Source organism: Toxotes jaculatrix, chromosome 1 (genome assembly GCF_017976425.1).
Source record: "Toxotes jaculatrix isolate fToxJac2 chromosome 1, fToxJac2.pri, whole genome shotgun sequence".
Classification (NCBI taxonomy): Eukaryota; Metazoa; Chordata; class Actinopteri; family Toxotidae; genus Toxotes; species Toxotes jaculatrix.
In genome coordinates this window covers 24,440,347-24,465,415 of record NC_054394.1, presented here as the reverse complement: position 1 = coordinate 24,465,415, position 25,069 = coordinate 24,440,347, and the positions used below count along the sequence as shown (strand labels likewise).

The 25,069-nt window shown below is 38.4% G+C and overlaps 3 protein-coding genes across 4 annotated transcripts in view; 1 reads left to right on the top strand and 2 right to left on the bottom strand.

Annotated features, from left to right (window-relative positions):
• The window catches only part of nhsb (Nance-Horan syndrome b (congenital cataracts and dental anomalies)), a 43,017-nt gene extending 38,262 nt beyond the window's left edge, over nt 1–4,755 (bottom strand). Inside the window, exon 1 of the mRNA XM_041039213.1 lies at nt 4,476–4,755. Coding sequence (XP_040895147.1) covers nt 4,476–4,755 — 280 coding nt within the window. The remainder of the gene's footprint in view (nt 1–4,475) is intronic.
• Nucleotides 4,756–8,004: 3,249 nt separating this feature from the next.
• ace2 (angiotensin I converting enzyme 2) lies at nt 8,005–17,035 on the top strand. Its single transcript, XM_041039394.1, has 18 exons — nt 8,005–8,193; nt 8,326–8,484; nt 8,663–8,756; nt 9,883–10,026; nt 10,458–10,573; nt 11,144–11,249; nt 11,964–12,061; nt 12,247–12,419; nt 12,967–13,193; nt 13,642–13,786; nt 14,042–14,140; nt 14,717–14,839; nt 15,063–15,241; nt 15,499–15,557; nt 15,691–15,788; nt 15,904–16,020; nt 16,523–16,717; nt 16,803–17,035. Exons 1-18 carry the CDS (start codon nt 8,005–8,007, stop codon nt 16,900–16,902), a joined length of 2,421 nt encoding a protein of 806 aa, XP_040895328.1. The 3' UTR covers nt 16,903–17,035.
• Nucleotides 17,036–17,665: 630 nt separating this feature from the next.
• Nucleotides 17,666–24,099, bottom strand: LOC121184198. Of its 2 annotated transcripts, none has more exons than XM_041041714.1 (7): nt 23,994–24,081; nt 23,741–23,859; nt 23,064–23,160; nt 21,993–22,365; nt 20,619–20,747; nt 20,271–20,410; nt 17,666–18,885 (listed from the first exon to the last, which is right to left on the bottom strand). In XM_041041714.1, exons 1-7 carry the CDS (start codon nt 24,003–24,005, stop codon nt 18,664–18,666), a joined length of 1,092 nt encoding a protein of 363 aa, XP_040897648.1. In that variant the 5' UTR covers nt 24,006–24,081; the 3' UTR covers nt 17,666–18,663. The 2 variants fall into 2 exon arrangements, with proteins under 2 accessions (XP_040897648.1, XP_040897639.1); XM_041041705.1 differs by having other exon boundaries at nt 18,716–18,885; nt 20,254–20,410; nt 23,994–24,099.
• Between the last annotated feature and the right edge of the window lie 970 nt (nt 24,100–25,069).

Below are 25,069 nucleotides of genomic sequence, written 5' to 3'. Positions count from 1 at the left end.
GAGAGAGAGAGAGAGAAAGAGATTGACTCAGCTGAAAGGTTAAAGCAGGCCTCCCTCTCTCTCCTGTTACTATGCAGACTAGTGAGCAAGAGCAAGTCCCCTGCCGCCACAGGCCAAACTCTCTCAAATTCAAATTCAAAGTCAAATTTGCTTTAATGGCATACCAGGAAGAAACCAGTGTTGCCAGAGCAGTACAATATATTTGCTACAGACCAATATTTTCACATTAAAATCCCTTCTACCTTGTGTGTGTGTGTGTGCTCAGTGCCGAGAGTGTATGCTGTGGATTGCTACTGATTCTGATCCTGCACACAAAGCTGTCACCCTACAGTGAATAGTTATCAGAATTTTACACATAAGTAATTCATTGTAGCCTAATATACACAACAAAATTTACTGATATAATAACACTGAATAACAAGCCAAAATAATAAAAGTGAATAATGCCAAGAAAACCTTCTGACTTAGTCTGTTAGTCTGACTTAAGAGTATTCACGTGCTGTTCCAAGTTCGTTAACCCAGTTGCAAACCTTGTAGTTACATCTGGGAAATTATGATTACATTTTCTATTTATTTTATTGTGCTACATAGTTGTAATGGATCATTGATAATTTAATTTTCACTGGATTGTGTTAGTGTCAATGCTGGATATCTTTTGAATTTTTTTTTATTAGTTACCATTAGATTTTTAGTTCTTGGCCAACAGCTTAGGTTGCAGTTTGGTGCTGGGCAGGTAGTACACGCAGGGGGTTTGTCAGAGCTTTACACTGCTGCTACTGCTACTGCTGCTGGAAAAGGGAGTGATGAGACTGAACCATGCAGTAATTTTTTGGACAGTATAATCAAAACAGTGAGCCATAAGAGGCTAAAAAGGTGCATAGTTGGCTCATAATTCTCTTTGGGTTTATGCGAGCCGCGAACAACCGTTCTCACATTACACACAGTCATTCAATTCATTGTTTATGCTAAACGTATTGATTGGTGGATCTTTAAAGATCGGGCATTTCTGCTACAACTCCAGTCTTCCTCTCAGTGCAGTCTCTGTTACTTAAGCATGCCTCCAAGTCTAAGCTTAATGTATAAGCTACTTTTTTTTTAGTTGTTGTGGGCATAAAGGACTCACACGTTTTTAAGAATGACCTTTAAAATCAGCGCTTTTCTTCACATTTCTCAGACTGATGCTTTCACTTAAGGCAAAATTCATACATCTGCTTATATACAAGGTGAAAACCAAATAATCCACATTGCCAATTCCTTCAGGGGTGCACTGCACAACCCATTTTCCTTGAGTTTGGATACTAATTCAGCAGTAGATATTTAGGTGTTTGTTGTATTAATGCTGTCTATTTACAGTCTTATTATAGTGTGGCTGATTAAAAAAGGAGTCAGCTGTCTGCTGTAGTCTTTTCAGTGTTGTCAGGTGCAACTTCTAACAGAAAGCAATGGTCAGTTTTTATGACACTTTCTCTTTGAATCTTCATGGTATGTCAAACACCTCCATCTTAACTCCTAACTCTTTGTTCTCAGACCTGTTTGAATGGCAAAAAGTAGTGGTGGCACAGTGATACAGCCATAGACTGTGTAAAAAAAAAAAAAAAAAAAAAGAAAGAAAAGCATACACCTGTACATGTACATGTACAGCGCAGTTATGCATAGTCCTAAAGAAGAGCTGTAACAATTAGTTAGCCAATCAACTGAAAGGAAGCTAAACTGAAACAATTTTGATAGCTGATTAATTGGCAGTGTCATCTTTTTAAGCAATGCCAAATGTTCTCTTCCTTCATCCCCCAAAACAAACCCAGATAAGAAAACGTGATTTGATTTAATTTTGTGATATGTGATCCAATTGTATGATTGTCTGACCCCTCACAGAACAGAGCCCAATACACAGTTGCTGTGGTTCTGTATGTAAAACAGAAGAAAATAAACTTGAAGGGCCACATTTACATGCAGGCAGCACGAGTGACACCCAAGCCATTATATGTGAGATGGATGACTGAAAAACATGACCTAATACTTAGGTGTCCTGTGTAGACCCTCAACTATTAGATCCAAAGTTTTTCTTGGTAGATGAGCTAAGACTGGTTTTCATGTTTCATAATATGAATGATCATTTCCCTTTAAAGTAGCAGTAAAACTTTTAATTGGGAGAACCTTCAATATCTCTTTGTACAGTGACACTGCAATACAATTTATATATAACTGTATTTACGGTGTCATTCAAGACATAGTGGAGAGACCGGGCAAATCAATCAATTAAAACGAAACATCAAACAAGCTCAAAGTTGTTCTGTAATTGACTTTTAGATAGTTAATTCCATATGTTATTGGATAGCTACTAATGCTGTTGCTGACGTGACTGCTAGTACAGATTGTTTCACCAGGTTTTGATAAATGTTCCACACAACACAATGTTTTCCACGACTGTGACAGACACTGTCTGAACACCATCTGAACACTGCCTACCATCATGTTCAGGATCAATCCCAGTTAGCACCATACTGGCTGCCTTGAATCTTGATACACTCCACAGTCATATGAGGAAACTCCGCTGTCACTGACATTGAATCTCTCTCTGTGTGTATACAGAGATATTCAGCTCCTCGGGGTTATTGCTGCCATTTTAGAGAAAGAGGAAAGATAATGGCCCTTTTGAAAGCTGAATAAAAATAGCAAAACTTTGGTGGGCATCCAAGTATGAACATTGGCCTACAGAGGGCTCAAACTCTCCCCAAAACCAAAGTGAAGTCCCACATTAGATTTATCTCATGAGCCCTTGTAGGGATACTGACTCAAAGGTTGGGAACCACAGTTCTAGAGTAAAGCTCTCACTTGAAAGGAGTCTTAGTTGATTCCAAGAGCCCACTATGGCATTCTCAGATTTGAGATTCAGAAAACTCTGACAGTGCTGCGTCTTTGGAAAAGCGTGTGCTATGTGATACATGCTGTGTATGTCTTGACTGGCTGCAGGGACATAGAAGCACAGTCCACTCGACAAAACAGTATTTCAGGGTTTTCTGAGCACAGAAGGTGTAACAGAAAGACAGGTTTCTGGATTTAGATGCCAACAGGTTTAAGGACTTTAGAATAGCGAGATGTGAGGGTACTGTTGTATGTTTGTGTGCAGTGTGAAGAGACATTTGGAGTGCTGTCCTGTACTTGGACGTCAGGGATGTCCCTCTCTGTGGGACAAAATGCACACAATCTGCCTCACGCAATTTAATCCCAAGAGGCCTCACACTGTATATTCTTCGACATCAGAGCCCCATTCATCCAAATTCAAAGCAAGCAGAAGTAAACAGAGTAATACAGTAAGACTGTTTTGTGTAAAATAAAAAAACATGGCCCACCTCACTGACACATGTGCTCTGGTGTGTGTGTGTGTTTTGGGGGTTGGGGAGGTAAATCTAAAGAGGGAGTTCATGAGCCTACAGAAGCTTTAGGCCCCAAAAAATCTTTTCTTTGATTGTCCCAGATCATGAAAACTTACAGCAGTGAGGATGCACAAAATTGGGCTAAAATCACTAAATGGATCGCCTATAATCAAAAGCCTTACGCCGAAGGGGCTGCGGAGGACATAAATAATATGTAGCTGCTGTACAGAACGCGCTGTTACATAGAATTGCAGAGTCTTTCATTCATGCCAATCAGGCTTATTTTTATATGATCCGACCACCGTCGCATGCACTGCAGTTATAGCGACAGCTAAATATCTTGTCATGATTTGTTCATATTTACCCTGCAACACCGACATCTGGATTCATTATTGATGCTGTGTTGGTGCCGCTGCATGTGGAAAGGGTGGGTTTGGCGCACGGGGAGTCGCCTGTGAAAACCCCAACACACGCGCGCGCGCGCGCACACACACACATACACATCTCAAAATCCTTTTAATAGATTCTCGACCGCGAACTTCATATATTCACACCCCCTACGAACGAGGCGGCCCTTCGTGCACCCCCCCCGAAAACGCCGCCTGAACATGCTTCAGGTGTGCGCTACCCGCAGTAACGAGACTGCGATGCTGAGCCAATGCAGCGGCAACACACGCCCCTCCGCTCCGCTCCGCGCTGCCTGCCTGTGAGCACACACACCGACTCTCGCCCCCCACCACCCCCACCCCTTCGTCGACGGACACTCTCACACACACGCGCACACATCCGAGTCTGGACCGCCAAATGAATGAGCAGTCAACACATCCTGCTCTGTGAAAATGCATCTCGATGTTACTGGATGGTCCAATGTGCAAACGCAACCGTGTGACACATTTCAATGGGGGATGAGAGCGCGGCCGCGTCTACGGCGGGCGTGCGTGCGTGCATCTGGGTAAAAATAATTTTGAGGTGGGCGCCCTTCGAAGCTTGACGGCACACATGTAGGGCATGAATGAATAAAATCACACGTTGCTCAGGTGTAAAGCATAAAGTCATTTCTTTTTTGAGAGGTGGCATATACACTTGGGGTGGTCTACTTACGCACTGCCTCCTTTTTAGGGTCTAGGGCACTGGCAGTCTGCTGTATCTGGCCTATTTTGTTCTGGAGGACCCAGACCCGCTGGTTGGTGCTAATGATGTCGTTTTCCAGCTCCTGAAATAAGGAGCAGGCGTGCCGGGCCAGGTCGGACAGCTGTCGCAAGGTCCGGGACAGAACCACGTTACTGATGGCACACAGGTCCTCGAAAAGCAGACCTTCATCGTTGGGGATCTGGTGCCTGCACAGAAGCTGCGGCTCCACAATCCTTTTGGCGAATGGCATTTTGCTCGCCACAAATAATAGGAGTTGTAAGCCAAGTGTAAATTCCCACTGCCTAGAAGAAAAAGGGAAAAGGGGGAAACAGACAACATCCAAATATATAAATCCACGAGAAACCCGATGAGGTTCAGGCCGACCGCGCGTTATCCCCGGGCGTCAATCCAAAGTTCCCAGATTCTCCTTGAGATCCTCCATCCTGCTGCTGCTTTCTGGGGATCACTCACACTCCCGCTCACACACGCACACACATGCACACACATGCAGGACACAGCTAAGCTCAGGTCAGTGGTGAGAGGATGCGTGTTGAGTCTGCGATCATGGGTTGCCTCCGTGCAGCGTCAAACCAGCCAGAACGAAAAGGAAACACCGCTCAAATTTTTCAAAATAAGAACACGGGTCATTTAAAACTGTAAACACTGATGGGAAAGAGGTTTCCAAAACGGATTGTGGATGGCACAACATAAGCCAACAACATACAGAATATCCCTAAATGGCTCACATGTAAATACATAAATAGGCTATTGTTTCATATCCTCCCTTCACAGCTTAAACTTTTATTTTTCAAAGCTCTCATTGCTTTTCCGATCTTATTGTGGTATTTTTTTTTCTGTGGATTGTTTCAGCTTGTCTCTGTGGCCTGAACAGCGTGCAGGCTGAGAGGATGAGAGAGCAGACTGAGCTAAAACCCGGAGATGTGGACATGTGTGGACAGGGAGCAGTCATGAAAATCAACCTGTACAATGGCAACTTTTTCCATCATGTCAGGACACCCTGACAGAGGAACATTTCAGGTGATAATTTGTTCAGACTTCTGTATTTGATCCTGTTGTGGATGATAAGGTAACACAGAGGCAAAGAGACTAAATCTAAAAAGAAAATTGTTAATTTTTTCTTCATTTTCATGAACAGACTTTTGCACATGCTATGCCAACCCATGGACCATTGGAGGTTCAGTCCTGCACTTGGATATAATTTCATAGAAGCACACCACCAAACACAACTTCAGCTTGAGAATTTCAGGTAGTTGATGAAATTGCCTGTTTCAGGTCTATGGGATTAAATTACCCTGTATGATCTGTAAACACAATCTTTCTAGAGACTTTAATTAAATATCAGTTTTTAACCCAAATATTCTTTATGGGTCCTGGAGACTCAGGCCTTCTTTACTGGCACACACACACTGACTCCAAACCACAAACTCTGCATTTAGAAATTTTCACCACACCCACATATATACCAACAAGCTGACAAACTCTATGACAACAGGTGCTGTTGGCCACAATAAACATCTCAAAGTAATTAATGTTTCAAGAATGGATCAGTCCTAAAGAGTGTGAGTACACAGACAGTCCAGTGTTTTCAATACTCTGGTATCTACTCCTTTTTTTCTGGCATAAAAACAGATTAAAAAAAGAGAATGGTCAAACACTGTGGCTCTAAGTTGCCAGACTGTAAAAATGAGCCTATACTGTAGCTGAACGGTGTCCAGTGAACACTTTTTTTTTTTTTTGCTGAATGTGAGTTTCCAGAATGCTAAGCCTGGCTGTTGTCTCATTCATTCACAGTGATTAGCCTATAGCCTCTAGGCTCAGTCTGTATATAGACATGTCGGTAGTAAACTTGCTGTTGCAGCAAATTTGAGGCAGCGCAGATTGACAGTAACCTATCATGGGCCTCATTCTGAGCCACCGAGAAGACAAGTGTGCTACATATTGTAAAATGTTCCACAAATGTTATTCTTCAAATAAGATTATTTATTAGGAATAGGAGGCATGTTAATCAGTGTTTTAAATTCTATGAATGAGACATTTTAGATCTAATAAAGTTGTTAATGTGTTGCTGGGGGGAATTTTCTTCAGTGTCCTGGTCGTGTGAGAATTCACCAAATGACATGTAAGTGTCTACACAGAGAAGTCAAGTGAACTCAGCAGTGGTGGAAAGTAACTAAGTATACTTACTCAAGTAGTACTTAAGTAAGGCAAAATGTCCTTTAATGAGCAAAATCATTCCAACTGTTTCCACAGGAAGGCACTGTTTCACCAAGTTAATGTTCCCAGGGATGTAATACAGGTGCTCTGAGTGTATTTGCAACTTTGACTTTGAAACATTATTACAACAACAACAACAAACAACAATTAGTTTGATTGCTCCCCATAAGCACAAATAAATAGATAAATGCCTCTAAAAACAAACCTTCATCCAAACAACGATGCCACTTCACTAAGGAGTAAAGTGGTAAGTTGAGACCAGAGCATTGAAAGGTTTCCTGAACTGATGTTATGTTGCTACTGTGAATACAAAGACAATTCTGATTCTTTTTTATGTTTTTATTCCACTGATGTTTTAGTAGATTAATGATTGACTTGTAGCAGAGAAAGAGAGAGAGACAGAGAATATTAAGTAATCTTTTGGTGCTTGTAATAAATCTAAATAATAAACCTTGCCCTCATAGCTGATTTCTTATCAGCATTGCAGTGCATGACTTGCATTTTGTCTGGTGCTCAGAAATCCACTTCCACATGACGAGAAGGTCGGAGGCTAGTCTAATTGTATTGTTTCCTGTTCCTTTGCCCTTTTCTCCTCAAAAGGTTATGTTTCTTTAAGAAACGACGCTTAGAGAAAATCATTAGAAAAAACAAGGACCCTGAGTGCACATGAGGAAACACTTCAGTTTTTCTTTTTACAGCTTTGGTGCTCAGATTATTTTTTAGTACTACTATAAATTATAGTTACGATAATAACTTTATATATAGTGAACCTTTTGAAAATATGGAATAAAACAAGGAATAAAAATTAAAGATTTAAAAGAGTTTATTATTTTACATGAAAAAAAAAACAATTTATTTCATGTTTTTTTGTTCATAACATCAGGCTTTTAATTTTATGCCAGAAGATCTTGATTTGTGTTCTCCTGTTCACAGGGTGATAGCCAACAGAGAGACACCATATCAAAAGAGCTTATTCACTCACTACACACTAATGATACTAACTGCACACCTTTCGAAAGTGATTATGTGTCTATTTTCAGACTGATAATCTATCAAAGTATAACACAGACTCCCCCTCTGTGAAGACAGCCCAGCGATGTTCACTGTTCTATCTGTAAATGAAAACTCAGATACACCCTCAGTTATGGCTCTACTGTCCAAAGGCCAAGGCAGCACAGAAGGTTATTGAAACTGTATAACAGAGCACAGTGTCCCTCCTTCTCAGAGTTAGTTTGTGTGTGTGGATGGAGCTGAAGCAGCCAAGATGTCTGCAATGATTCTTGTAACGCTGCTGGCTGTGTCCTGCGCTGTTTCTGCCCAGTCAGATGTGGAGAGCCAGGCGAAGGAGTTTCTGCAGAGGTTTGACAATGAAGCCACTGAGCGTATGTACCAGTACTCGCTGGCATCATGGGCCTACAACACCAACATCACAAAGGAGAACTCAGACAAACTGGTAAGCATTGGGAAAACATCCTGTTTTGATATTGATCATGTGGTCACTTAGGAGTTTGGTTAAATGAAATAACAGATGTAGTGTAGGTTATTGATGTACATAATTTGATGTGTCTGCTTTTATTCTATACAGTCAGAACAGGGGCAAATTTGGGGCAATTTCTACACCCAGATGTCAGTAGAATCTCAGAAATTTCCCATCGACCAGATCAAGGATCCAGAAATCAAATTACAACTCATCTCCCTGCAAGACAAAGGCTCTGGTGCTCTATCCCAGGATAAGGCTGAACATGTAAGACAATTGCTCCATGTTAAATGTCATTCTGTTACAGATGTGTGTTTGGTTATGCCTTAAAACATGTTTCTTTCTTGTCTGTAAAAGGTGCAGAGACACAAGTTTCATTCTCTGGACTACAGTAGTTTTGAGTTAAACATGTTATCCTTTCATTTTCTTTTAAATGTACTTGCAGCTGAGTAAGGTCATGAGTGAGATGAGCACAATCTACAGCACAGCAACAGTGTGTCTGATGGACGATCCCCATAACTGCCAGACTTTGGAGCCAGGTACACTCTGTTAATAAGGACCGGTTATGGCAGCGTGGCTGCCTGCTACTGTCAGCCAAAGTTAGATAAAGCAGTTTATAATTAACATAGTCAGTGGAAAATGGGTTTTATAAAAGTTTTTGAACAACAGTTTTACCAAGATACTGTAATCCTTTGCGGGAATTGTGTAATTGTAATATTCAGTTTTTTAATTTTAGACTCTGACAAAAAAAAAAAAGGTTTAAATACAGAATCACACCTGCATGTTTCTAGTGGTCTGCTCCGCTACTTTTTAGAGTGAAATATTGTACCTTTCATCCCACTACATCTGACAGCTTTTCAGATTAATATTTTAAAATACGACGTGATGAGCTTATAAAATGCAATGCATTCTAAATGATTAAACAAATGTTTTCCAGTCTTTGGCTCATGAAAAAATCAGACCTTGTTAAGGCCCCTTGTCACATTTCAGATGTTTGACTATTTGCAGTTCCACCAAAGAGAGAATTCCCTTTTTGAACTTCACATGGTTTCATTCAAATAACTGTTCTGAAATTTCACTAAAACAACAAAGAATACAGAAAAGTCTAAAAAATGAAAACAGATTTGTGTGGCAGAACTTTATTTTTTCTTTCTTTCTACTCACAAGACATTTAAAGCACAAGCACATTTTTCTGATGATACATTTACTTCTGTAGGTCTAGGTAACAGAGTATTTTTAGATTGTTAAATACTGTAGGTACTTTTACACACCTCTAACATACAGGGATGGAAAAAGTACTGAGACCTTTTACTTAAGTACAAGTAGCAATGTGTTGTGTCCATTACACAGAACATTCATGCTTTCAAAATCTTACTTAAGTAAAAATACAGAAGTATTTGTAGAAAAATGTACTTTAAGAATCAGTGTAGTGGAGTAAAAACTGCAACATTTCCCTCTGAAATGTAGTTAAATATAAATTTTAATTATCATAACATTGACAAACAAAGTACAGGTACCATATAGTTCTACTTAAGTACAGTACTTTAACAAAAAATACTATCATTCTTGTTTTAGTGCAGATTTTCTCCTTGCAAAGGAGATTTCATTTCATTAGACATTTATCTGGGATCAGTGTCACTGACTTGTGGGATCCTCTGTTTACAGGCCTGGAGCATGTGATGTCCAACAGCCGAAACTACTATGAGCGTCTGCATGTGTGGGAGGGCTGGAGGAGGGAGGTGGGGAAGAGGATGAGGCCTCTGTACGAAGATTATGTGGATCTGAAGAATGAAGCTGCCAAACTAAACGGTGATACATTCAGAGGAGAAATATGCCACTTCATGTAGTAATATTTTAGAGTACTATCAAGGGAATGTATAATATTTTCAGTGTGTAAATGATAGGGAAGCCACAGTATGGTATATGATCTCAGTCTTGGTGTTTTTATTAATTCTTGATGAAAACTAAATTTATCTTAAAAAAAAAATTACTACCCTTCCATAAAATCCAGTGGAAATACTTTGACCCCAGACTATAACTTCATGAAGAAACTATACAGATATAAGATAATACTCTAGAAGATATTGTCTGATAGGACAAAGGACAAGCACATAGCTGAAAGTGCTAAGTGATCATACATGATGAACTAAAAATATAGAAAATACCTTTGTAAACTGAATTGTGTAGGTCTTACACTTTCTTTTTCTCTTGATCTGTTTCTCTCTGACACACACATACAGGTTTTGAAGACTATGGAGCTTACTGGAGATATAACTATGAGACCATTGAGGACGACATTCAGTACAAGTACACCAGAGATCAGCTGATGGAAGACGTCCGTTCAATATACAAAGAAGTATGTTTGACCTCCACCCATGTCAGTGGATTTGTCTCTGTGGTTACTAAGATAATGGGTTTATACGACAAGCTCCTCACATTTGAGGAATTACAACAAAAACATCAAATTCTCAATACTCACTTCTTTAAATATTTACAAAAGACATTTTATCACTAAAACATAGAAAGTAGACAACTCGGTTGGACTAATGATTTTGGAGAAGAAATAAAAAGGCAGATTGGAAACACATTTGTTTGCATTCACAGATTTGTTTGTGTTTCTCATATTGATCTTCTTTGTGCCCCAAGTCATGTTTACTTGCAGTATTTCCTACTGTATGTTTACTTAAGTTTTAGAAGAAAAAGATGGTATATTATTTTTATCTGAAAGTCAAATATACAGTTGTTGTACCATCTTTTAGCAAGCAGCTAAAAAGACTTCCAATCTCACTACTTATGGAAAAATTAACTCTTAGATTAAAGGAAAGACCCAAAGACTTTGAAATGTTTGACATAGGTTCAGAATAAATACAATGATAAAAAATGTTAAAAAACAAAAACAAAAAACAGTAATTTTTTTTTTTCACAGATCCTGCCATTATACAAGGAGCTGCATGCCTATGTGAGAGCCAGGCTTATGGAGGTCTACCCTGGACACATTGATTCAAAAGGACCACTGCCAGCCCACCTGCTGGGTATGTTGAGGAACAAAAACCAAAAACAAGACAATTTCAAAAATGCAAAATTGTACAAAAAGAGTCTGTTTTGCAGCAGAGGAGCAAAGTTCAGCACTTAACAGCAAATCTGTAGCTTAAGTCACGTGTACAAAAGTAGTATAACATCGTCATAAATTATATGACAAAATGATCTTACAGTGCATTAAGCACTGCAATTACAAAAACATGTAGCTAGAAGGACTTCCAAGAAGAGTCAAATTAATGTCAATTAATGTCAATTAATAAAAAAAAATACAGCTTTAGAGCAGAAGGATTCAAATGTTCATAGAAGTTCTAAGATCCAGGCCAGAACTGAAGTATGTCTCCCTCTGTTGTCCAGGTCTCATCACTACTACTTTGCCTATGTTTGATTGAAGGGAATGAAAAAACAGCTGCTTGTTAAATGAGCATTTTAAAGTAGTAAATTGTTTATATTTTTAATATTTGGTAAAAACCTTTGGCTGTTTAAAGGTAACAAGACAAACACTGTTACAAAGGGAAAAGAAATACAACAGATGTAATGTATATTAGGCTGAGACTAATTGGTCCTTTGTTTGGCTTTCAAACTCATACATTCAGGTCCTCCTCTGAAAGGATTTCAACTGCATACATCTGACAAAGATAAGAACCTCTCAGTGTTTACTTAAGAGTAGTTAGAGTGAAAAATAATGACCTTTGGTGTTGATTGTTCAGGTGACATGTGGGGAAGATTCTGGACCAACCTGTACCCTCTGTCTGTCCCCTACCCTGCAAAACCAGATATTGATGTCAGCAAAACTATGGTGGAGAAGGTACAGCACAATGTAGTTGATTCTGTTATTCTGTTTGTATATTAAACAAGAGGAAAGAAACAAAAAACATATAAGACATTAAAAGCATGTTTTGCAATAGAGTGCATGCAGAAGTGAAACAAAAAAGATGTTAAAATCCTCTGTTGGAACTGAAATCATCTACCAAATGTATACTTGAATATCAGGGTTGGAGTGAGCTACAACTTTTCAAAGAAGCAGAGAAGTTCTTCATGTCTGTGGGCCTGTATGAGATGTTTGAAAACTTCTGGAATAACTCCATGCTGGTAAAGCCTGAGGATGGACGCAACGTGGTCTGTCACCCCACGGCCTGGGACATGGGAAACAGAGAGGACTTCAGGTAGGCTGTCAATACTTCACTGAATGCATAGATGTGCATGAAGTACAATCTTGCTATGCTGACAAAAGTAATCTAATTGTAAATCAGTACATGAGAACCATAAATATGAACTTGCTGTAACAATGGTGACAATTAATCACTGAGTCATTCTTTCCTACTGATAAAGATAACCAGAGTCTTAATGTTGTCAATTATTAATCCATAAAGTTGCCCCGGCACTTCCTGTTTTGAAGGTTTGAGTGTCTATAACAAAATTTTGTCTAACTACAAGGCCTACGGGTGTAAAAGTGAGGTTTTATGGCTCCTAAAGTGTCATTTTGGGTTAAAATTACTGAATGGCAGTAAGGTGGAGTGAAAAACTGTGGCACTTCACCTGTCTCCTTAATTCATTTTACTGAACTTGGGCTTTAGTGGTTGTTATATCTGACTCATCAGAAACATTTTATTGGCTGTTTTAGTGGTACAGTATATCTGATATGGTATCATGCCATGTCTGTATCACACAATTTAACTGCTGACATCAACACCTCCTCTGTGATATTTTCAGAATCAAAATGTGCACCAAGGTCAACATGGATGACTTCCTAACAGTGCACCATGAGATGGGTCACAATCAGTACCAGATGGCTTATCGCAACTTGTCCTACCTCCTGAGGGACGGAGCCAATGAGGGTTTCCACGAGGCTGTTGGAGAAATCATGTCCCTCTCCGCTGCAACGCCCAAACACCTGCAGAGCCTGGATCTCCTGCCAGCTGACTTTATTTATGATAATGGTACTACTAATGGATGTAGCTAACACTGACATTTATCAAACCGAAGAAATATCAGTTCTCCAGAAGAGGCAGATATTACCTTCAAGAGTGAAATCTGAAGTGAAATAGAAATCTGAACGAACTAGAGTAGTTGTGTAGAGGGATCTGTCTTTTGGTTGCTGCCCTTTAATGGCATGCAGGATAAAAATAGCCGTAACACCGTTAGGGCTATTTGTCACACCTGTAATCACCGGTTTATTTTAGTGAAACCAGAAAATCAAGCAAAACATGACCTTTCTTCACTTCTGGGTTATGCAGTGGGCTAATTTAAATGTCCCAAAAATAATAATATTCCTGTGTAAAAATTGTTTTAGCATCTTTTCAGAGAGACAGAGTTTCCTGAGAGAGACAGTTTCCTGACCTCTTCACTTTCTATTTCATAAACTGTTCGGTGTATTTTGCCTTGCAGACACGGAGATCAACTTCCTGCTGAAACAGGCACTCACCATTGTGGCCACACTGCCATTCACCTACATGCTGGAGGAATGGAGGTGGCAGGTGTTTGCAGGGAACATGTCCAAGGATGAATGGATGGAGCGCTGGTGGGAGATGAAGTAAGCAGAGACAAACATGAAGTGTCTGTATATATTCCAGTTATTTTTTGCAGTCTGTGAAAATTCACTGGTAAATTACATAAAATACCTGTTGACATCTAATGTCACTGTAATCAAATATGGTGATGACATGAAAAGTGGAAATATTACAGACAAGTATAGCAGTGTTTTATGTTGTGTAAACTCAGTGGCTGCTCAGAGGCTGTGTGCACAGCATCAGCCTGCATCAGTGCTGACTCTCTGTTGTCATAACAGGAGGGAGTTGGTAGGTGTGGTGGAGCCAGTGCCGAGAGATGAGACTTACTGTGACCCGCCTGCTCTGTTCCATGTATCTGGAGACTATTCTTTCATCAGGTAACACTCCTCCTGTAAAGCTGTACTTAAAGGAAGTGAAAACTTCAAGGAAATAAAAATTGTTTTTATATAGTGAGATATATTAAATACTTGGGGCACATACTCAGAAATTAGGTTGAAAGAACAAAGACATCTTAGTTTTTTGGGCGGAACCACTTCAACCACATTCATTAAATCCTTAACATTTCAGAACTTTTTTTTGCAACTTTCTTGTGCACTTCTGAACTCAGATCCCAGTACAGATTAAAAATCTTCACATTTTCTCTTAAAGTAACACATTGATTTAGCTTTCTAGTTTTTTTTTTTTTTTTTTTTTTTATCACACTGGTCAGTTATGTGTAAAATCTTGCCCACTGCTGCACTAGAGCAACTTTCAGTATTGAAAACAGTTTTGCCCCAGTTCTGTCATAAGACATCACCTGTGTGTGTGTGTGTGTGTGTGTTGTGTGTGTGTGTGTGTGTGTGTGTGTGTGTGTGTGTGTGTGTGTGTGTGTGTGTGTGTGTGTGTGTGTGTGTGTGTGTGTGTGTGTGTGTGTGTGTGTGTGTGTGTGTGTGTGTCACTGGTTGTGAATACAGGTACTTCACAAGAACCATCTACCAGTTTCAATTCCAAAAAGCACTCTGTGATGCAGCTGGTCATACAGATGCCTTGTCTACATGTGACATTACTGGTTCTACCGCAGCAGGAACAAAGCTGAGGTATGAACAACTGGACCTGGACCCTTAACATCTGTTTAGTTGTTTTGATTATTCATGTGATAGACCTTTGCATTTTCTATGTGAATAGACAATGTACCCACATGAAATCAACAGGGAAATAATGTCTGATTTATGTTTTGCTATAGCACATTATATTACACTGCTATACACAGGTATAAATGCAGCATTAATTAATCATCATCATCTTGAATTTTTCTGCTAGGAATATGTTAGAGCTGGGAAGGTCCCAGTCCTGGACCAGGGCTTTGCATACAATATCCGGTGACGTTAGGATGGATGCCCGTCCCCTGTTGGATTATTTTCAAAAACTTCATGACTGGCTGAAGACAGAGAACAGCAAACACGGCAGGACTGTAGGCTGGAGTACAGCAGTAGATCCATGTGAGTTCAAAAGATTATTACCACTAAATTAACAATCAGTTTTCCTAATATTTTAGTAGTGAAATTAAGTTGACAGTAATATGTCTTCATGTAGTGTTTAAATCCAAACCAAACACAGTGCTGAAGTTAAAAAAACATCCCAGAGGACATTTTCATGGAAGTAGAAATATTTTCATGTAAAATAATTACATGGTAAAATCATGTTGATTGTTATCATGTTATCAATATTGTAATTAAATGATGTGATTTAATTACAGATTCAGAATATGCTATTAAAGTGAGAATAAGTTTGAAGGCGGCCATGGGCGACAACGCTGTGAGTATTACTAGTCACTAATAGAGGTGTTATATCTGATTACATGTGAAATGAAAAACATTTTGCAGCTTTAAAGTGAGCTGCAGAGTGTTTGACGTCATGGCAAATATTAATGAACTAAAATGTGTTTCAGTATTCCTGGAATGCCAACGAGCTGTACCTGTTTAAGGCCAACATCGCGTATGCTTTGAGGCAGTACTACAGCCAAAAGAACGAGACCCTTCTTTTCACGTCAGTATCCTCTGCATCAACCTCAAACTACGAAGATACTTTATGCTGTGTTTTCCTCTGTCTGTCTTTTAATTACCACATTTGTTTGAGGGCATTTCTCTGTTTGCGTCTTCAGATCAGAGAACGTCCTCGCCTATAAGGAGACTCCCAGAATCTCCTTCTACATTGTGGTCACCAACCCATCAAGTCCCTATATGTATATACCAAAGAATGATGTGGAGGCCGCCATCCGGTGAGGCACAAGCTTCATTCAACGCACAAATGCATTCTGATCACAGGCAGTATATTCCTGTAATACGGAGTGCAACATACTTGTTTTGTTTTACCCTGAATGTTTCACAGACTGTGATAGCCAAGCTAATTACATTTATCTTGAATGATTTTGGTTGAATCCTAATGACTTTGGTGTTGCCCTGACTTTTCCTCTGGTGCCGCTCTGCAGCAAGAATTTTCACTTATCCAGTGAAACATCTCAACATCTACTGGATGGATTTAATGAAAATATTGAACATTACAAATGTTTAACAGCAGCATGTTAACAGTGTCACTGTGAACATTACATATATGCAACTATATATGTACACTCTTGGTCAGGATTTCATATAATTTCTAACATAAGGATTTGAGCTAAATTGCTTCCTGTTATAAGTGATGCTGTTGTCTCTGTGTGACCTTTCCCTAGAGACATTTAATAAGGGTGAGCAATAATAAACCCATTTCGATATCGATCCCAGGTTATGTCGAGGCCGAATCAACGATGCCTTCAAATTGGATGACAGGACGCTGGAGTTCGAGGGTATCCCAGCAACACTGGCCCCTCCTGTGGAGCAACCCGTGGAGGTGTGGCTTGTGGTGTTTGGGGTGGTCATGGGAATTGTGGTGCTCCTGGGCATCTACCTCGTCGTGTCTGGTGTCAGAGAGCGCAAGAAGTGAGTTTGGTCTCGAGACTCATTTTGAGCATGTTATACCACTTACATGACTGTGAGACGTGTTGTGTTTCTGTATGTGTTACAGGAAATCTGCAAAGACAGTGGAGAACCCCTACGATACAAACTTTGATGGACAAATTAACAAAGCCTTTGAGGACAATGATGATGAACAAACTGGATTCTGATTCAGCAAACAACAAAGTGAAGGTGTCCTCAGTTTTCACCAACAGTAGGCTCATAGTCACTGTCCAAGAAAAAGAAAGTGACAGATCTTGCTTTTATAAGACCTTTCACTCTTTCACCTGTGCTGCATGGCCTCTCAACAGACACCATCATGACTAAATGTGTATATGTGTATAAGTTTAAATTTGTCTGGGATTTTGACCCTCACTGTTATTGTATAGTGAAAAACAGTACGCTTAATTGTAACATACGTCCATGTGAATTAATGTGTATTAATCTTGGTGGTATAATAAGTAAGACAGCTTAACAAATACTTAACTACACTTGAGTTTATTATACTATTCTATTTTGATACACCATAAAGTGCAATTAATTAATACTTTTGTAAATGTAAATTCTATTAACTAATGTCTTTTGGACAAATATTAATATACACTGAATAAAATGCCAAAAAAAAAGAAAGAAAAAGAAGAAAGTATCCTACCTGAAATAGTAGTTTAAGTAAATTTAATTTGTATTTCTAGTATGTCTGCACTAAGAAAAAGGGTGTATAAATTCCAGTTATTATAACCCATTGGTATCTCAAAATGACACAGTCAAGCACATTTAAGTGTATTGAGTTAAAAAGTTAAAAGCACAGAAACTATAGCATACTTTTGAGTACAATCAAAATATATTTTTTTACAAACAGAAGGTTTTACCGTAATAACAGCCAGAAAATGTGGTCCAATTAGATTTAAGCTTTATTTCCTATATCGGTCCTTTCAGACAGTGCAGTGTTTTTCTAATGTTGGTGTTTTGTGATTTGTAAAACATTACATTTATATAATTAAAATATCTTGCCTTATTTCTTGCTACAGTGATGTGGATATTCAGAGATTTATTGTTGTGCAACTCAAATTAATGGCAGTTGAGCAAAAGAACAAGAAGAGCAGAGTTTTTCCATTATTACTTTTTAATATTTAACATTCTGTAAAAGACTTTGATGTCAGCCATTTTTGTAAAACTATTTAATACTTTTACTTCTTTTGAAACATCAAATTAAATGTTGCTGTACATTTTGGGTGGTAATGCATCAGTAACACATCTGTATGTGTTAAAATTATATGATCAAAGGCTTAAAGACTTAATATCCAGTACGTTTGGGCTGTGTTATCAAAAGCATTTTCCAAATATCATCTGTGTACAGTATACATGTATACAGTACATAATATAAACAGTCATTCAGAATTCAGTTGATGTTTGTGTTTGTGTTAATACACTGGATTTGTGTATATAGTTTATATAGTATCATATGCCATCTTTGACATCTATGACATATGACATCTCATAATAATCTATATTAGATGGTGTTAAATAAATAAAATTACCATCACATCACCTTTTTTATATTTATTTTGAAAACATTTTTAATGAAATAATAAAATATTCATACTTATAACAAAAGGTTCAAACAACACAACTGATTACTAAAAATGATGTCACATATCTAAGTCTGGACCACACACACAAATGTTGTGAATTCGACTTAGTTGTATGATACATATCTACGCACTTCTGCAATAGCAGAATTTGACACAGCAACATTTGTTTCTGTTACTAGACCAGGAGGCTCAAACAAAAGAGCTCCTTACATATTTTCCTTTAGTTTAACATCACCAACACAACATCAAGTCCCAAAAAAAAAATTCACAAGAGAATTTTGAATGTTAAACTGACTTGACTAAGAACTGTAAATAAATCCTGAAGAAAATAACTCTCCATCACTTCTGAATGATAAAGAGGAATGAATGTTCTTCCTTTCCTCCATCCAGGGTTTCCATCCTCACTGCTGAGTCTGTGTTGAGAATTTGGATGAACCATCCGCGGTGCAGCACTGACTCAAACCTCATCTGTTTTGACCGGTCAGACTTCATGTAGAAGACGAAGGCGAGGGTGCTCTCATCAGCCTTGGAGATCTGCTTCAACTTTTGCTTTTCGCATGTCTACAACGACAAAAGTGCTTTCTAACGTAAAAATTCTAATAATCAACTTGTTTAACTCATAGTTAAATTAAAAACAAACCATTTTCACCTTGTTAGTTTTAATGATCTATAACGTACATTTATTTAAGATCATTTTACTTTCATGTCACAACTATTTCACTGAGTTCCCTGAATATCTAACCAAATTTAATCCTATTTTAAAATCCTGTCCTCTTTAGAATTAAGTTTGTCATCTTTTTTGCAACTTCATACAATTTGGGTAGATTGGGTTTATGTGTGAAATACATCAGGACGTAAACATGTAAGTTGTGTGTTTCTCTGAGCCACCGGAGTGGGCGGGGAGGGGTTTGAACAGTTTGTCTAGGTGACAAAGACCCACATTTGGCAAGACCAGAGGACCCTCTACAGTACTGGATGACTCACAAGTCTGTACGGTTTGCAATATCTTTTTTTATGTGCATGAGTTTTGTGCTGACTGCTCTCCCCTCAATAGATGTTATAATTTCTGCAAATCACTAGATGTCGCTGTGCTTTCTCTCATCAAAGCCCCAAAGTTTCAACTGTTTTTCCGGCACAGTCAGGAAGAAGCATTAGAAGCTTCACAGGGCTTCGTCTGCCCATCCCTAGTCTTTTTGAATGCTGTAGTCTGCGGTGATGTTGAATTGTGCTGTGTTGTATAGAGAGGTGTTTCTAATGTTTAACCTACCTTCATTTATATTAGCTCGATGTGATTACTATCCTTGCAACTAAGTGTATTTTAACCAATTTTATGTCTGCTTGTCCCATCAAGTGGCATGAGCGTCAGTGAATAGTGGATTGTTTTTGGATGTTCATATACACTGATCATAACCACAGCTAAGCCCTGGTGAAGAGGTTGTGTTAACTTTAAAAAATACGTTTATCTGATTGTCAGCAGATTCCATGAAATGATACTCATAACATTTGCATTTGTTGCATTATAAGAAATGATCTTGTTAACGTATATAAATGGCACGTTCATTGAGACTATTTTCAGAGGCGGATTAATACACATTTGGTGAGCTAGTGAGTGTTTCCAGCAGCAGGATGGTGTGTGTAGGATTGACTCAAAATAACCTATAGTGTCAGTGTTCAATATAATGGAACAAACACATCACCTAGTACAACAGTGTCATGTTCACGATGTCAGTGGTTCACCCCACTGATATTTCTGTGTTGCCATGTTACATTCTGCATCGTCCTCCTGTAAAAACAGCTTTAACTAGAAATATTCTTAAATGCAGGTGCAAGATAAAGTACCTGAAAATTCAGCTGTATCTTTGGGACTGTACGACTGCTTGATGCTTATTGTATCTAGCTATGAGCTCACCACTACCGACATGAACTCACTCAGTAATTATTGTTACCTCCACTTGCAGGAACACCCTCTCTCCTTCCTTGCAGCACCTGAGGAAGCAGTTGGAGTCGCTAAAGTTTAGGACCACTGGTATTCCTCTGAAAGGCCTGTCCATAATGTTTGACTTGTAGTAGTAGATGGTCATCTTATCTGAACACACAAACACGAACAATAATAATTAATAACAGGTGTACAAATGGAAATCGATTCACCAATAATAGTGCAAGTTATCATTTTTTGTAGGATAACCATCAATGAATTGCACATGATGATGAATGGATGAAGAGAGTTTTTGAAATTAAAGTCATGTGTGATGACTGTGATTGAAGTTATTCCGGTGAATCTCTGAATAACAAACCTGGATTTGGTGAAGCATAGATTGTTTTCTGTGAACAGAGACTTCTGAGGTATTGGTGAGTGGCCACATGTTCGACTCCAACACTTAACAGTTCAATCTTATCCTGTTTGAAACTGCTTCCTCTAGGAACTGAAAGTGACACAGGGAACAGTTACACAGAGGGTATGCAGTTTATAATTTATTTCCCCTTTTAAGGAAGGAATATAAAAAGAACAGAGATTTATGGTGAGAATAAACATTGTTCCACTGTAATGTTATTACCAGTGATTATGGTGATTTTGCAGTCCTCACCTTTCACCTCAAAGCCTCTTGACAAAGTTTATCACATGTGATTAATTCCTCTCATTATTTTATCTATAAGGGAGTGGCACAGTGCACTAGTCATCTGTAAGGCTCAACTACAGAAACTGTTCCATGACTCTGCTCTCTGGTCGTTTTAATAGCAACTTCTGTTTTCTTGACCCATCTGATCCATGTATCTCATCAAGAGGTCAACTGAACTCATTAAATAAAGAGTACTGTTTTCAGCTTTGTGACAATTTTTCAGATAATCAAATGGTATTTTTCCAGTTATTTATGATGTGATTCATGATTGTCACTGGTTAGCAATGTTATGTTTTTATACTAGTTTTTTTTTTCTTTTGCACACAAGGCTCACATGCAGCTACTTTTACAACAGCCATAGAGATAACACCAGAGGAATTTAAAGACAGGTATGGATTCCTTTCAATATTCTGGTGCCTTTGCCACAAGGTACCTCTAAGGAGGAGTCAAACCCTCCAGCCTTTGAACAAAAGGCTAAATAATAGCTTTTATAGACTAATAATAACTTTCACAGCTGTTGTCTTTCATGGTGTGATTTATTTGACAATGGAGGAAAGTACAGTGCTATACTGAAGTACAATTCTTAGTGACAAAAAGCAGCAGGGGCTCTTTGTCACAACTTTCAAAGGAACATTTCCCATCAGAAGGTTTCATTTAATTAACAAGTCAAGTTAATGTTTCAGAAAAAAAAGCTAAGTTTAGAGAAAAGTGAACTTTTTTCTTCTGTACTAACAGTTTATGAAGCAGTTGAAACTTATTAAGTTAAAACACTAATGTGCTTTGTATTGTATTTTTACATTGTTGTGTTGGTTCTTTTACTTACTAAGTAACATGTCTGAATACTGCTCACACCTCTGGCAGTCCAAGACTTCACTGTTCTATCCCAGACAAAGTTTGACATGTTTTCCTTTTATTAATTTATTAGAAAGTCAAATAAATTAATTTCATGATACCCAAACCTAGCTAACTAACTACATAACTATATATTTTAACTGTTATTAACTGTAATAATGGAATGGATGGGAGGGGACGAGACTAAATCTTACTCACCAAGCGTCACCGTGCTGGATTCTGCCACCATGACAACGTCATTGAAGTTACATCCCATCCCATGACATCCCTGACAAGGACTTTCGGTGTCGCAGCCCCTCCCTCTCACCACAGAGATGCTGGTTTTATTCATGGTGATGATGAGCAGATCCCCATTCTCCCCTGTCTCCTCATTCTCAGTTTGACAAACATCCTCCTCTACACCTCCATCCTCCCCTCCTGCTCTTTCTCCCACTTCATCCTCCTCCTTCTCCCTCACCATCTCCATATCAAAACTGAGCATTGCTGATTCCTTGGAGAACGGCTGAAAAATTTCCTCATCCCTGGAGGGCAGCTTATTGTGCTCCTTTATCTTGGCTGCCTTGTGCACCTTCTAAAAAGACCAGAAGGAGAAGGTTCAACAGAAGAACATGTCGGGTCAGGCTGAGCATTGGCTCTGTGACTTTTTGTGTCTGACACTTTGTGTGGAATTAGCTGTGTGAAAAAAACCCACAGATGTAGATAGAGTAGATAGAGTAGCTGTGTGTAGACAGTGCAATAGCCTATCATGTCACGCTGACCTTCTCCCGGTGCAATAATTTTATATAAAACAAATTACATTGTTTCGCAGTGTGTTACAGTGTCACTTTGTTGTATGAATCAAGTACCAATAAAATACTGCTTCCTACTGATGCTTAATGTAGTTGCAGTGGAAGAAAACAAAACTATGGGGAACACACTTACTGTACAACTGAGTATTTTAGAGGAAGGAAGTATTTTTGATAATAATTAATACCTAGAAAACTTAAGTTAGGGAAAAATGTGATTAACAACCTTATTGTTTCTGTGTAGCAGTAAGAGGAATAAGGAGAGAACTATAGGAGAGAATTATACTGACAGTTTGGCATGGGGGATTTTATGCTCTTAACAACGAGTGACAGTAGAATTATTGTATGCAACAAAATGTCCTGAAGATGCCGTGATTTTCAGCCTTCTCAACATAAAAGACTGAAATAGAGCAGGAAATAGAGCAGAGTCTGAAATAGAAACTTTACAGTGACAATGACAAATGTGGAAAGTCCATGAACTCACCAGCATTGGACTTCCTTCAGCTAACGTTTGTGCCAGCTCCTCGGGTGTGAGCTCCTGCAGGTCCATGCCATTTATCTGCATTAGCTTGTCTCCTCTCCTGCCAGTGTTTGGGATTTTGGAATAACAAATTACAAAATGTCAAAATAGTTGCAGGTTAACTATTTGTCGATTAAGAAATCAGTTAATCAACTGATTGTTTGAATTAGCATTGTTAAAATAGCATTGTTAAAATAATTATTTACTACTAATAAACCCTACCATGAAGTACGCCTTATTATAATGTGGCAGTAGACTCTGCTGGAGCTTGCTTCCTTTTACTTTTTTTCTTTGTCCTTATTTTTATTTACCATATCTGACAGTCCCTTATCGTCACTGATCCCAAATCATTCATTTTCTATGTTCTTTTTGTGTCTTCAGTCAAACTCAGTCATTTTTTAAAGCTTTTTATGCTGATCTAACAGCATCCTGTGTCTTGTTTGTTTGCCATTCTTGTAATTTATATTTGTTAATTGATTTATTTCTTGCTTTTATTTTGGCATTCATTTTGGTGCAAGAAATGCAGTTTGCTGAGAAACTGGATCCATTTTCTACAAGCACTGAAAAAAACGTTTTGCTACATTGGTCTGTGTTAGTCACTGAGAAAACTGTTGAACAGTGCGACAGTGTCTGACTTATACCTGATAAACATTTTTCCTCCAGTTGCGTTTTTGTACTTCACCACATTTTTCACTTCATACTCGTGTTTTCCTTCATGGATCTGGTGGGTGATAAACACACCTCCCTGAACCGCAGAATCCTGACAATTAGGAATAAATAAACAAACGTTCTCTGAGCAAGGAACATTAGCCAGTACACACAATCATATCTTTTAAAATACATATCCCATTTAGAGGCATTCATTGTTTTAGACAATTAGATTTTGTCACTCACCTTCAGATCCATGGTGTCGAAAGTGTCCGCTGCTAGTAATGCCAAAGTCTGAAGCCGACACCAGTGACAGGGCCAGTCTTTTAAAGCCTCCAGTGTGTTTGTGCTTCTGCTTTGCTTGAATAGAAGGGGAAGTAGGAATGATGGGCCACTTACACAGTCATGGATGGGGAACTGATGTCAGAAGAGGAAGTAAATGAAGATTGGTAAATCTTGAATAAAAAGGGCACACAGTGCATGATTTTGTTAGAAAACAGAACTTATTACGAACATGGAGGAACAACAAAGGCGAGAATTTAACGATGGATGCTCACTTCCTTTTTTTAAGTACACCAATAACAAGAAAGGAGATTTACTGTCAAAATTAGATTGCAGACAAAAAAATCCTTAACAGAGAGAAGAAGAAATGGCAATTTCACAGTATGTCACAGCAGACATGGGAACCACTGGAGGAATATTACTTCCTCTGTGAGAGTGGAGAGTAAACTATAAATTTAAATGATATAGGGATCTACAAATGACCATCCAACTGGAAACAGAAGGGATAATTCTGATAACAGTTTTTCATGGTCAGTTTGCAGCATTTTCACATTTACAACATTTACAAAGACAGTTATTATTATTAAATTTTAAAACTTTACATTTTTATATCCATGTTTGTTTTTTTTGTTTTTTTTAAATATATCAATCTACTTCTTCACTTTGTCAATCAGCAGAATAGCATGAAAAAAAAAAGGCAGGACATGAATCATGCTGCTTGCATGTGTGTACGATACAAACAAAACAGGGACCGCATTTGTTGAAACATTTCTCTATAGCACAACTAGTGGTCAGAAACTCCACAGTCTACCTGTGATTACACTGACTCTTCCACCTGGAACAACACTCACTTCCAGCTGTTGATGGTAATTCTATATTTACAGTGCACCCATGTGAGTGGTATTCATCCCCTTTTCTAACTAACAGCAACAAAGCGAATGAGTGTATTTCCTGAAATGTTGGACTATTCCTTTAACCGGGTGTTTTTTTTTTTTAAACTTCTTTCTATTGTATTGCATTTGTTTTCATTTTTATAACGT